At 42.9% G+C, this 13,909-nt stretch overlaps 1 protein-coding gene across 19 annotated transcripts in view; it reads left to right on the top strand.

The window, feature by feature from the left end:
* The window catches only part of LOC116320952 (CLIP-associating protein 1-A-like), a 51,987-nt gene that overhangs the window by 15,323 nt on the left and 22,755 nt on the right, over positions 1–13,909 (top strand). For 17 of the 19 annotated variants that reach the window (XM_039606581.1, XM_039606576.1, XM_039606575.1 and 14 more), the window contains exons 9-15: positions 10,313–10,453; positions 10,591–10,667; positions 10,774–10,866; positions 10,958–11,103; positions 11,241–11,376; positions 11,724–11,794; positions 12,569–12,628. In XM_039606581.1, the coding sequence (XP_039462515.1) occupies positions 10,313–10,453; positions 10,591–10,667; positions 10,774–10,866; positions 10,958–11,103; positions 11,241–11,376; positions 11,724–11,794; positions 12,569–12,628 (724 nt within the window). Of the gene's footprint in view, positions 1–802; positions 916–7,006; positions 7,212–10,312; positions 10,454–10,590; positions 10,668–10,773; positions 10,867–10,957; positions 11,104–11,240; positions 11,377–11,723; positions 11,795–12,568; positions 12,629–13,909 lie in introns of those variants that run through there. The other 2 variants (XM_039606589.1, XM_039606588.1) reach the window with 2 other exon arrangements.

The raw sequence follows: 13,909 nt of genomic DNA, 5'->3' as shown, positions 1-13,909 counted from the left end.
CCTGAGAACTTCAAGACAAAAGCAGACAGTTTTTCTGATTTCAGTGTGATTTGTTTTTGCAAAGCTCTTATTGAAAACGTCCAGTTTCCTGATGTCTCACAGGGGCAGTGTTGTAATGGATCCTTCCAAAAACTACTGGACTCTGAGCTGCACTTTAAAGATTGATCACTTTAAACCGCACTGAGCTCTGATCAAATTCTCCCGCAGATCTGTCCTGATTACTGAGTAATCCTGCTGGCAAGCAGACAAGCTGGACTGATGACATTGGCTGCTCTGCAGAAGTGATGATGTCACATTTAAAAGTTGACTGAACAGCTAATGACTAAACGAGTCCTGACATTAATAAAGACTCACTCCTGTGTGTAGTGCTGGGCCCTGTCTGGCAGCTGAACTGATATGGAGGACTTATTTCACTTTCCTCAGACACGCGGCCTGATTGTTGATGAAGACTGGTGAAGATTACAGAGCGGCCAGCCTATTAATATCTATTTTAGGGAAAGGTGTCACTTAAAAAAAACTAATTAGGAAGGTTTGTGTGTTCATCACGAGGCTTTAGTGTGTTTCAGCCGCACAGCAGAGGAACAGGAAACTTCACACTGACCTGGAAAACAGGGACGGGAGTCAAAGAGAGCAGAGAAGTGGACCAGAGTGACAGGCAGGAAAAGAAAGGAATAATAAAACAAAAGTGGGAGTCAGTCACAAAGAAGAAGTGCCTTTACTCTCAGAGCCCAGGGCTCTTATTTTGTAAGAGCAGTGTCAGCTGTCGTCCCTACAGTCACAAGACCGGGTTGGAGGGGAAGGGAGGAGGCAGGCAGCAGTGCGTTAGCTCGGAGTGGCTGACAGGACGCCAGCATTTGTCCTCCTGCAGATCCACGGGGGACAGTGTCGCCTCTGCAAGCAGGCTGCCGTTTGCAGGTAAATAACAAGTCGGAGCATTTTTCTGTGAAACCTACAGACCTGCTGTAACCGTCTGCAGAGTTCAGGGAGGACATCTGAGCTGCATGTTTGTCTTCATGTGAGAGCTGATTAATGAAACGACTTTTTCTGTAATCCTTCGTAATTACATCATAATTAGGATCCGAATGCCACAAGTAGCTGAAGCGCGCTGATGTGTGTAATCCTGCTGCTCTGCTCCTGCTGAAGCATTTCACTCATTCCCAGTATCCTGGGAGAAATGACTGCTTTAATTTGAGGAAAACTGCTGCTTTCTGCCTCTGTTCTGCTTGTTGTTGAAGGTACTCGGGTTTCTCAAAGGAAGCTTACCTGTTAAGTCGGGCTTGAACCTGATTTGAAGCAAGTTCTGTTTCTTAAAGGAGGCTTAAAGAAGTCGTAAAAGCAGATAAATAGGAGGTAAAGTGGTAAAGTGTTAGCGGTTTAAAAACTGACATCAACCAGATCTAGTTGCTTCTCTGATCACTTTGCTCTCCTGTACATTAGAGCTGTTGTAAGTCAGAGACGGAGCTCGAGGCAAGTCCATTTAAACCCTTATGAGTGAATAATTGATTTACTGCTGTATTCTCAAAGCAGCCATAACACAGTGAAGGGATGCTAACATTGATCCTGAGCATGTGATCTCATTACATAGTTTTACCGAAGCCCCGCAGCTCACACAGTGCACATAAATAACCTTCTGCAGGTCAGATTGTCATATCTGCGGTCGGGACGAAAGCTTTCATTTTCCTGCTCTGGGATTTTTTTTGGTTTCATGTGTTATCTCTGACCTCGCTGCGTGACGCACGGCGCCTCGGGAGGTCCCGCAGGTGGGAGGTGCTGACAGACGAGGCCAGGTACAGGCTGCCAGCAGGACTTGGGTTGCACAGTTGGAAAGCTCATGAATAATGAAGGCCGTCCAGAGGCAGAAAGGACACGGCGCAGCGCAGAGACTCCCCCGGCTGTTTGGAAAACAGAATAATAAAAGAACAAAGACAGAGGACTCACAGCCTCTAACTCGCTGCTGGGTGCTGTAGTACTGACCTGATCGGTTAAGATCGGTTGTTATTTTAAAGGTTTGGGCCTTGACCTTTGACACCACAAACAGTCAGAGGTGCAGGGATCCAGTTTTTCCAGACTTTAAAATTATCTGACTGGAGCTGTGAGGGTTTGTCCTACGACACAACAGGAACCGTCCTCTCCACAGAGACAGAAGGACACCAGACAGGAAATGTTCACTCCCAACAGGAATCAAGACTGGCTGACCCTCAAAACCCGACACACAAACATCTACATAGCTGCGCATGTTCAGACCTTTCATAATAAAGAGGTGTCCAAGTGTAACATTTGAATTCAGTTTGTTTAGTTAGAATCTGTTTGTTGCACACCCGTCTGAAAATGTGACTGAGTTCCTGCTAAAACAGGAGTCTAAACACGTTTATCAGTGAAGCGTGATATGTAAAAAGGATGGGGACAGTAACTCAAAGCAGTTTAATCCCAAGAAACAGGAGAGAATGGAGATAAAGAAACAGCCAGTTCTAACTTTGTGCTTCAGTAAACATGAATTAATCTGTTTGCAGATGATTGTGAGCTGGAAAAACTGAGCTTTGCTTAAGAAGCGCAGCATGAACCTAACGCTGCAGACACTGCTGATGTCTGACAGCATGCAGGGGGCCTTTCAGGACTAGTTTAAAAATTTGATGATGTTTTAGTTCGTATTTATGCAAAAATATTAAAAATTGTTCACGAACTTTTCCCAGCACTTCTTATCTCAGTTTGAGAGAGTTAAAATGAAGACGGCAGAGGCCTCTTAGCAAAAGTATTCAACCTTTCCCTCTTCGGCCTCTCAGATGTACAAATCTGCTGCTTTTCTTTGTGTTCTCAAGGTGAGACATGTTTTCTGACATGCTGTAACTCCACAGTGTGTTCTTGGCTGTAATCTGATGAGAAAGCATGACCGAAGCCTGAGATTTCTGTGGGAACACTCCTCCCACTGTGGTTGCAGGTGAAAGATAGGGAGGTGTTTCCCACCTCACCGTCGCATGTTGCAGTGTTACCTTAAGCCTGTGGCTGCCTGATCATGTAATTGTTGTTTTGGTTTTTTTTATGCTGGAGCCTCCAAAAGGGGGGCGGGGGGTCAAAAAGGCTGATTTGATCCGTGCAGGAAGGGATAACCCGCTGTGAGTCTGTTCTCCCACGCTCCCCGGTCTCAGGTTTCTTCCCAGGTCTTGATGTAACACCTCCCTTCGTAAACGCTTCACCTCCTCCCCGGTCATTTTGTGCATTTGCATCAGGGCGATTAGCTGTCAGACCCCATCAGTGTCCGAGCTCCTCGAAGACTTTGAGACGCTGCCAGGAGGGAAACTTGTGACCTGGCATGGCGAGGAGGTGCATAGTTAGTCACAGTCGCTTTGTTAGATTTGTTCGATTATGATTATTAGTCGTAAGTGTGGGTCTGTCAGATGGGAGCAGTTGTTTATATCTCTGTGGTAAAGCTGTAAAAGTAACAGCGAACTTCACATATTTAACAACTGAGCTTATATCAATGAAATTATCACACAGACGGTAAAAGTTTAGATGTTCAGCAGGGCTGCAGGTAATCTTTTTTTCATGTAATCTCCCAAAACTGAAACTGTTAGTACAAAACCCAAGAAAAATGGAGATTTGAGGGGGGTTTGTTTTGTTTTTAGCAAAGTAAAGCCATTAAAATGTGAGGTTTGGCTCCCAAATGGTCCAAACTATGGATCATTTAGCCAACTGACACCAGTGAAATTGTAAAATATTTTAAATTTTTTGTATTTAAAATGCTCCAGAAAGCAACAACATGCTCCAGAGATCCAGTTCAGGGACTGTCAGCTGACTGACTGTGTCAGTTAAAGATGTCACTCGACCTAATAATACACACTTTAAGCCTTGATACACCTGAACAGGTGAATTAGGAAGAAATTCACCTCCTTTGCGATTGTTATGAAGGCTGAAATTTAACAGTTTAACATGAGAGTCTATGGGGCTGACTCACTGTTGGAAATGAAAAAACGTGGCTCTAAGTTGTAGTCTTAGCTTTCACTTCAGAAATGTTGTTGGTTCTAAGAAAGCAGCTCCAGCTCTGTTTAAAGCTTAAACATACAGATACACATATTTCATATTCCAGCATATAACCTCCTAAGACCTGAACTCTTTCATGGCATGCATTTTTAATTTCTCTTTGCTATTTGGGCTGATTGGAACCTGATAAATGTAAAAACAAAGAATTACGTGATTTTTGTTTTTTCTTTTTACCTGATTTTTGTTTCTGAGAAAAATGAGATTCACATATGAGGACATTCACATTAAATTTCGAACCGTGGCAGTATAAGGTCCTCGTAAGTGGATATCAGGCCCTTGTAGAGCACAATTTAGTATTTTGGTCTAGACAACCCAAAATGTGATGTCCACATATGTGGACGCTTATTGTTTTGCATCACTGTGAAAAAGCGTGAAGGGACAGATTTACATGAATGAAGACTTGTTGAGGCAGTTCATTTATTTATAGGCCGCTGAGATTTTTAGATATTTCAAAAATGAAGCAAAAACAAGACAGAACAGTGCGAGAAGAAGATAGAGTAAGAAATGCAGGAAATGATTCTTTAAACTGTTTTAAATATTTGAAGAACTGATATTTTGTTATTTTTATTCTTGACCTTCTGCCTGTCCGCGCTATCTTCCTGTTTCCCTGCCCGTGTACTAGAAGAACGAGGATGTGAAAGGAAATGTATTATGGCTCTAACTGTCAGCATAAAGACATAAAGTGTGGTAACTGTGCCATCTTGTGGAAGCAGAGCAGCTTTCTGACATGTAATGTGCACGAGTATCTCCTTTGATCGGAAACTGTTTAAACCAGACTGAGCAGTTTCTGCTGTCTGACCTTCAAGGTTATGCTGATGAATATAAATGAAGCTGACGGTGACAGCAGGGGGAGTACTTGTGTGTTTTTTTTCTCCTGAGGGGTTAAAGGTAGAGGTGCTCTGCTTGCATTCAGAGGGTGCATTTAACAGTCAACTGAAGTCATTCTGAGACACTCTCAGTCTCTTTAAAACGACGTGTTAAATTTGATTATCAGTCCTAAACCTCTGAATCTTTGATCAGCATAGCAGTTAAAACAGTTGGTGTTTATTTATTGATTGCTGTTGTCTCTGGGAGGAAAACCCATGAGCCAATCAGAGCTTGGCTTATAGGTTTGTAAAAGAGACATCTTCTTTCATCTACTTTCTAAAAGAAAAGTAGTTTGTAGTTTGTAGTGCCATGGTCGTTGTTTGTAGCACTGTGTTGTTGTCTGTTTTGTGATGGAGAAAGAGGTATTGTTGAAATTTAAATGATTCAAAGCCAACAGCGTGCACTCCAGTGTTGATGAAGCTATGAGTTGATTGAATGCTGATTGGCTGAAAAGTTGAACTGAAGAAGAAATGGAGGGATGGCCATATAATGGAGACTTTAATTGGCAGTTTCTGCTCACCTTTGTCGTCTTTGCACATGTGAGCCATGTGGCTGGCTTGGATGTTGTTCAAGCCTGTCATGCTACCTGTGTAAAGTGGTGGACGAAGCAGTGGCAGGTCTGGAGGCACGAGGGGGCGGTCAGGTCGGTCAGTATTGGTCTATGTATGATACGTTAGCTCAGAGATGAAGACCGCAGCAGGTCAGACATGATTATGAACGATTGTGATGCTTTGATTGTGTTACAGTGCAATCAGGGCTCAAAGCATAATCCATGCAGACCAACAGTGTTGTTTGGTGACTTAAAGAAAAACCAAGTCTTACATCACTGTGATGGTGCTGGGTTAACCGGGTCCTTCTCACAACTTCAGATCCCACTGAGAGCAATTCGGAAGCAAACGCTGTATTTTTCATGGTGTCTTTTATTTTGAAAAAAGACCAGATGCTTTATGCCGTTCCTCTGTCTGACTTTCTGCCCTCCTCAGCAGCTCTCTGTGACAAACGGTCACAACAGAGAGCTGTGGAATCATGAGAGCTGTCATGAGTGGACAGAATCAGCTCTGTCAGTCACATCTGAGCAGGAATGTGAGGAGGATTTTCCCTTCTTGCCAAATGCTGGAACAAAATAGCACAACAAAACCTAAAAGAGGAATATGATATCACACAAATTTGTGAAGTGAAACAAAACGGGCCTTTCAACAACAACATGTGAAGAATTTCTCTTTTTATTATTATTTCATAATAAGAACCTGATGGTTTATCATTATTTCTATGCGACTTCATCCAAATTCATTTCACACTGATGGCCGACTTCTAATCGCACATAAGTTTATTTGCTCCTCCTTCAGGCCTTCAATCATGCTTTCTCAGATTAATCTGATCCTCATATTTCACTTTATGTCACAAGATTTTGTGTCAAAAATGCTCATCATTTATTCTTTAAAGGGTATAGTGTGGAATTTAAAAAGTAAAGCTATGTTGGACTACAGTTACGGTACTCAGCTCCTGTCAGAACACTAATATAATAATAACACAATTATAATATTAATAAATCTGTATAACCTACAAACAGCGTTGAGTCTCATTCAGATCAGATGACATACGATAGAAACTGTTATTTTACACACAGACTCTGTGACATCACTCAGCCTCCCCCTGCTCCACCTCAGTGCTAACGGTGAAGTTTCTCACACGTGTGGAGCTGCAGTGACCTTGCTGAGATAAAGCTGCTGCTGCTGCTGTGGGCTGACGGAGGAACCTTGGTGGAGGTTCCACGCCTGACGTTAACGCCGACAGGGGACCGGCTTCCTATAGAGACTGACCCTCCCACTCTCCCACTCTCCCTCCTCCCTCTTTCCTGAGTCATCACGGCTCCGTAGCTGTCTCTCATCTCTAGCACCGCCCACCAGCACCGCCTTCTCTCCAGAAACCGCAGGGGTTTGTCCCCCTAAGCGACCCCTCCCATCTCCTCCCCTCCTCCTCCCATTGGTCTGCTCCTCCCCTCCCCTCCTCCCCTCCCGCCTCCATCACTCCTCTGTGTCCCCTCTCTTCCTCTTCCTCCATCCTCTGTCCTCACTGCGAGCGTGTTTGGATTAGAGGACGAAGACGCAGAGGAAGAGCGTTTGGAAGCACATGCTCCCTGACAGGAGAGAGGGGGGAGGCTCGGCTTCTCCCTCCCCTCTTTTCTCTCCACAGCTGGAGGAAAAGATGTGAGGAGCACAGAGGAGCGGAGGACCACCTGACTGTCTGTCTGTCTGCCCGTCTGTCTGCCGGCATGCTGAGGAAACTGGTCTGCAGGCGGATCTGCTCCTGTAAGCTCCTCTTCCTCTGGACTAAATCAAATATTGATATCGATTCGCGGCCGTGATCGGTGATGAAGGTGCGGTGCGGGTACAGCTGTGAATCCAGGGGGAACGCGTGTGCCTGGTCTCGATCGTAAACACAGCAGGATTTTGTCCTTCCTGGCCTGCTCTCTGCCGGATCGTTGTGTGGACAATGCATAGGAAGTGATGTGTGTTAGGGTTCAGGTCAGGAAGCTGCAGGAGCAAGTGTGATGAGTAAACACTGAAACTTTTAATCTACTTGTGTGTGATCAGAGTGGAAGGACGAGCTGATAAAAACTCAGCTGCGAAGGTTAAATCTGATGTGAAAGGCTTCATTCTGTCGCCCGTCCTCCTCTGATTCTGTAAATTATGTCTGTGGTGCACTTTGAGGGCTGTTGTCACCTCGTTTTCTTTGGCATTTTTAAGAATCCTCACACAAGTACAGATCATTAACCTCTGAAATCCACCGAGGGCCTGTTTACTCTTATGTTTATGGTCACGTCTGTTCCTTTACTTAACAGGCATACCCACAGGCAGAGGTTAGAACCGAAGAATTATAAGGCTTGATTCAAAGCTGTGCTTCTTTAGCGTGTGGCTAAAATGTAACCTCAGTGGTTCACTGTTAGCCAGGTGGATGTTTGGACCAATGCACTGAAATTGTCGTCTTTTCTGTACCGTTTGGTAACAATCTTTTATTTTCATGTCTGAGCAGGAAATATTCTGCCTCAGACATTCTCACTGCTGGAAATCGTCTGTGTGTTTTAGGAGCCTGTGCCCGTGTTGAGTTTGAATGGACGGGTACTTTTACAGTCATCTTCTACTCAGTCCAAGCACTTATAGTACTTCCTTACAATAAGCCTCATTCACCCACACGCTCATACAAGTGCTTTCTTTATTCTGTACCTAAGCCCTTTTAACCTCACACTCGATTCATTATCTTTGCTGACATATGTCGGCATATGTCTCCTCCAGAGTTTCGATTAACAGACGACCCTCTCTGAGTCAAAGCCGTGATGTTTAAAGTCAAAGGAAAAGACTCCTGTAATTAGGAGCAAGCAGGTTAAAGACCGGCTAATGTCCGACCTGCAGCTGGATGCTGGAACGTATGAAAACAGATTGTTGATCAGAAAGTAGCTTTGCCGACGCAGGCTTTTCTTTTTTCCTTATGAAACATCACCCGAGGCTTTTACAAGGCTTTTTAACAGTAAGACATCACACTGGTGATGATGATACCCCTTTCAGAGAAGCCGTGATAAGATTAAATTCATCGATCGACAGAAAGCAAAGCGCCGTCCAAACATCTTCTTATGTCACGCTGTTAGTAGCTGTAGTTTCAGAGCTGCTGGGGGTGGATTTTCATCTGTTGCTAACGTGTTTGTCACTGTCGCGCTATGTTTGTGTTAGCGTGCTGAACTTGAGGTGACAGGTGAGGCTGTGTTTTTCCCTCACACACACTCACAGTGTGTTATGCTGTGAGGAAGACCTCCAACCTGATGTCACATGACTGATGTGTTGGCTCAGCTCCCTGCTGCTCTGTGTGTGTTTGTGTGTGCATGTGTGTGTTGAAACTCTAAATAATGAAAAAGGATTGATTGCTAGCCTGGCAGATTCCTGTGCTGAGGGGGGCTCACGTGGCGCTCTGGCGTCCACCGCAGGAGACATCTGCACAGGGCTGGGCCTCTTTCAGCTGCTTCTTGTTGCTGTATTTTGGTTCAATTACTGATCAGTTCAAATGTAATAGATTATATTTATAATGATTAGAGGTGAAACAGATGGTTTGCTGGATATTCTCCAGATCTGGCCCCTGAATTGTGAGGATTTGTTGCCTGTTTGTTTTACATGACAGGAAGAGAAGACAAAGACATCGCCATGTGCTCTGCTCATTTCCACATCCACAATCTTTACTCCCAGAAAACTGGTTTTAATTAGTAATTAGATTACATGTAAGTTTTATTTAAAAGTACAATGTAAAATATTTAATTTAGTGGAATCTGGTCAAATGAAATTTACTATTTAGCATATATTCAGTTTATACCAAACACATTTCCCTTAATGATTAATTTTGATAATTTTATATATTTCAGCTGCATTTTACTCTGAATGATTGTTTCCTGTTTCTAAAGGGCAAAAAATTATTTTATTAGTGTATTCATTTACTATGCTACCGTAGCTTTGCATGATTCACAATTCAAAATAATCCATACTTGTCTTATACTGGGCTGTCATGCTTAAGCTCCTCCTCTAACGTTTTGTACTTTCAAAACTGGGCCTTGTAAACAGCAGGTAGGTGTCTGTAGAATTAGGGATATATGCTTCTTTTTTGAGATCAGTCTCATGTTGTTGCTCAGTGGCATCTTACAGATCCGAGAGTAGAAAAAAACTGAGCACGTAAAGAACTTTGAGGCTCAGTGGGTTTATGTGTACATACACTGACATCATTAATTAAATATATATTTGGCATTATAGCAGTGTGTAACTAGCTGGATTAAAACATTTGTTTGTTAAAGATAAGTAATAAAAATACTCAGTATGACCCGTGTCCATTTATCATATCTATAATGATGTATGACAGCAACAAATATTGACATTGGAGAGTCTGAAACCAGCGGATTGTCTCATAAATGATCATTTATATGCCATAATGTGTCAGTATCAAGCAGGGGAGATAAGGGAAACCATCAGTGTGACTCTCTGATGAAGCAAAGCTTTTATTTGTTTATAATAATCATAAAATCTGAGAGTGTGGAGGATAAATGAAGTCAGTTTTCAGATGGTTGCCCTGAGGATGTGAGTCGGTCCTCCTATGGTCGCTCTGGCTGGGAACACAGGGCTAATTGTTGTCTTTATTGTCAGGGCATTGTGTCTCTGACCTGCTGCCCTCCTCGCCATCACCAGCTCGTTAACTCGGTGTTGCAGGAATGCGAGTTATGCCCTCTGCGTCAGCTGAAGTCCAATCGCAGAAATGTCAGAGTCCTCCTGCTGCGCCGCATCGTTTGGATCCTCGGCGGTGGCGTTTTTCTTTGTGAGAACTTTGTTGTTCAGTCACATGACTGTCCCTGTGTCCCCTCCCTTTTCTTCTTCCCCAACAGACAAGAACTTCGAGGACGATGACTCGGTGGACGGCGGCCGCTCCTCGTCCTCGTCCAAAGGAACCTCGCTGTCCGGGAGGAAGGCGGTGAGCATGGGTTCATTTCGACGCCCTGCCTCCGCCTCCAGCAGCAAGTCTGCAGGTCAGAACCACCGCATCTCCACCCAAATTTATTCATGAGGATGTAAATAAAAATAAGATGACAGTTTTTTATGTAAGAAGGGCAAAATCCAGGTGCGTTTTGTGGATCTGTAATTCTTTCTGCTGTGTTTTCTGCAGGGAGGGACGGGTCCAGTGCTGGAGCCGTGGATGAGGAGGACTTCATCCAGGCGTTTGAAGATGTTCCCACAGTGCAGGTTAGTACATATGTGACATGTACTTCAAACTGCTGACAGTCGCCATCTGCAGGGAGTAAGACTCCTGCTCGTGTGTGGACCTTCTCCTCTCTCTCTCCTCCGTCAGATCTACTCTAACAGGGAGGTGGAGGAAGCCATGACGAAGATTCGAGACGTGCTGTCGGACGACAAGCGGGACTGGGAGCTGAGAGTGGCAGCTGTAAGAACATGTCCTGACCTTGGCCCTCGCCTCAGTTTGAAATATCAGTGAAGGTGTGTGTGTACTGAACTTTTTTTTTGTGCTCCACCAGCTGAAGAAAGTGCGTTCGCTGCTCCTGGCCGGTGCACCAGAGTTCGACGGCTTCCTGCAGCAGCTGCGTCTCATGGAGGCGGCGTTCAAGCTGTCTGCCAAGGACCTGCGATCTCAGGTGGTGAGGGAGGCCTGCATCACTCTGGGGTAAGGCGCATGGCTCACTTGATTTGGACCTCACGAGATAAAAGAAAAGGAAAATAAAACCAGGCTGATTGTCTCCTCCTGCCTGTTATTAGTGCACAGCTGAAATGAATCCATCTGTCTTCCTCTCCCTCCATCAGACACCTGTCGTCAGTGCTCGGCAACCGGTTCGATCACGCAGCAGAGGCCATCATGCCAATACTCCTCAACCTGGTCCCTAACAGTGCCAAAGTCATGGCCACGTCCGGCATGGCCGCCATCCGCCTCATCCTCCGAGTACGTGCGATAAAGCAGAGGCTGCGAGCGGTTTCGATGCTGATCACTGACTATGACATTTAAGGAAGAAAAAGTTTAACTTTAAATCTGTTAAATCTTCGTCCATGCGGTCTGACTTAGCTGCTCTATCTGATCTGAACATGTTCTCCAGACATAACAATGTTAGTCTGATGTCATAACAGGATGGATTTCACAGAAAATTTGATCCTGCAAATCACATTTCATGTCCAGAAGAAAAGACTTGACTGTTGTCAGATGGAACAAATTTCTTTTTAAATAAATTCAAATGCAGGAGCTTATCTATCTGAAGTAAATTAAGAGAGTTCCTTCTGCCTTTTCCTCAACAGCACACACACTACCCACGCCTCATCCCCATCATCACCAGCAACTGTACCTCCAAATCTGTGGCTGTGCGAAGGTGAGACACACTCACATTTTCTCTTTGATCGTTTTTGTCTTTGTAATTGTTTCATAATATTTTAGTGGGATTTTATTTTTTTCCAGTTTCTCCTTTGAGTTCAGTTTGTTTTATTATAGTTTTTTATTATTATAATTATATGTTTATATTTATCATTAATTTATTATTGTTTATGGTATTTTTTATCATATTTATTTTTGATTCATGTTGTCTTTGTTTAATTTATTTTATTTGTATATGTAGTATTATGTTTTTAGTTTTTTCCTTTATTTTTGTGTTTTCTATATTTTATTTTTGTTTTCATACATATGTAATTTCTTTTTTAAGTATTTTTCCTTTTTTATTTTATAAGTAGTTATTTTTATACATGTCCGTATTATGTAAATTAAATTATTTTAATACTTATTTATTCTCTTAATTATAAACATGTTTTATTATTATTATTGTTTCCTCATTTCTTGTTTTAATTTCATCCCAGTATTTTCTTTTAATTAAGCTTTTTTTATCACATTTATATTCACGTGTTTATGTTATATTTTCATATATTTTATTAATATTTGTTTACATATTTAAATGTGAATTCATCAACTTTTTTCTTTTATTTCACTCTAATATTTTTAGCTTTATTTTATATACATTTCAATTTTATTTATATTTATTTGTTTTATAATATTTTTTTATGCATTTCTTTCTTGCTTCATTTTTACATTGATTTAGATTTTAATATTCATGATTATTTCAAAAATAATTTGATTGCTTTCTTCCTGTTTGCAGGCGCTGCTTCGAGTTCTTGGACCTGCTGCTGCAGGAATGGCAGACGAGCTGTCTGGAAAGGTGAGGAAAAATCAGTGGGTCAGCTGATGGCAGCGGTTCACAGTTTTAGTTGGATTAATGGTTAGTAGTATTTGAGGTGTGCCTTCAGCACTAATTGTGTGTAAACTGTGGAATACGCAGAGAGCCATGCAGTAAACACAAAACAATAGCAGCGACAGTGATTTGTGGGACACTCGGAGCGCTACATGCTACCTTGTGAGGAAATGCGACACCGCCCGGGTCAAGGTCTGTCTCAGCGGTTTCCATGGCAATGCCGGGGGATCTCTGTCTGCCACCAAAAAGCTCTTTGTGTTTCCACCCGGCTGCTTCCTGCAGCCGCCGCCGCCAGGGAGAAACCCGAGCTGACCCCTCAGTGTCAGGGGAGCGCTCTGGTTCTCATCGATCACTCAGTCAGAGGCTGTCCGTGTGCGGATCTGAGTCATTGAGCTACAAATCAGTTTTACTAAGAGAAAGGACTAAAAATGTATTAATTTGAGAAAATTTGGTCTTTGATTTGACCCTCAGTGCCTTTCTTTAGGTTTTGTTATCAAACAAAAGTCACAAGCTGTGATCGCTTTAATTTTTCCATCAGATTTAAATCCACACTTTGTGCTTTATTTGGTAAAGTTCTCTAGGCAGCTGCCTCCTGTTGCACATTGAGCACAAACTGAGCAACATCCCTAAATATTGATTAATAGAGCTGTAAAAGACTAAAGTGCCAGCAGAGCTGATGGAGTGTAGACTGCACAGCAGATGGCAGTTTAAAGGTCACTGCTGCAGTTACTGCTGGGACGTGTGCAGGCTGTGACTCTTCCTGTCATTACAGCTGTGAGTTAGTGCTGCGTGCATGATGGTTGAGTTTGACCATGCTGAATGACAGAGGAGTAGTTTGGCCTGTTTTTTCTTCACTGGCTGTACTTAAGGTTAATGCCACTGAAACCTTGAGCCTCAGTGACCTCAGCGGGACGCAAAAGTGGCAGAAAAGCTAAAGCAGCTGTAACAGTCATTAAGCTGATAAAATAATAAATAATAAAATATCCTAGATCAAACTTTAAAGGTTTTAGGGTGGCAAAACCCTAAAGTTTTATAAACGTTTCATTTAGCTAACCATGTGTCCCTAAACCTGCTTATTTTCAGCCTGAAAGGCTTTGGGTATTGTCGACACCATGTATGTAAATATGTATAAAACACATCTTAACAACAAGGAACACTGAGGATGGAGAAAAGAAATCAGCACACAAATAAACACGCGCATGTTCAAGCATTGTTTGCCTCTCAATGAAAGCAGGTACACCAACAGTT

Source organism: Oreochromis aureus, linkage group 23 (genome assembly GCF_013358895.1).
Source record: "Oreochromis aureus strain Israel breed Guangdong linkage group 23, ZZ_aureus, whole genome shotgun sequence".
In the NCBI taxonomy this organism is placed as follows: domain Eukaryota; kingdom Metazoa; phylum Chordata; class Actinopteri; order Cichliformes; family Cichlidae; genus Oreochromis; species Oreochromis aureus.
This window is presented reverse-complemented; position numbering and strand designations above follow the sequence as displayed.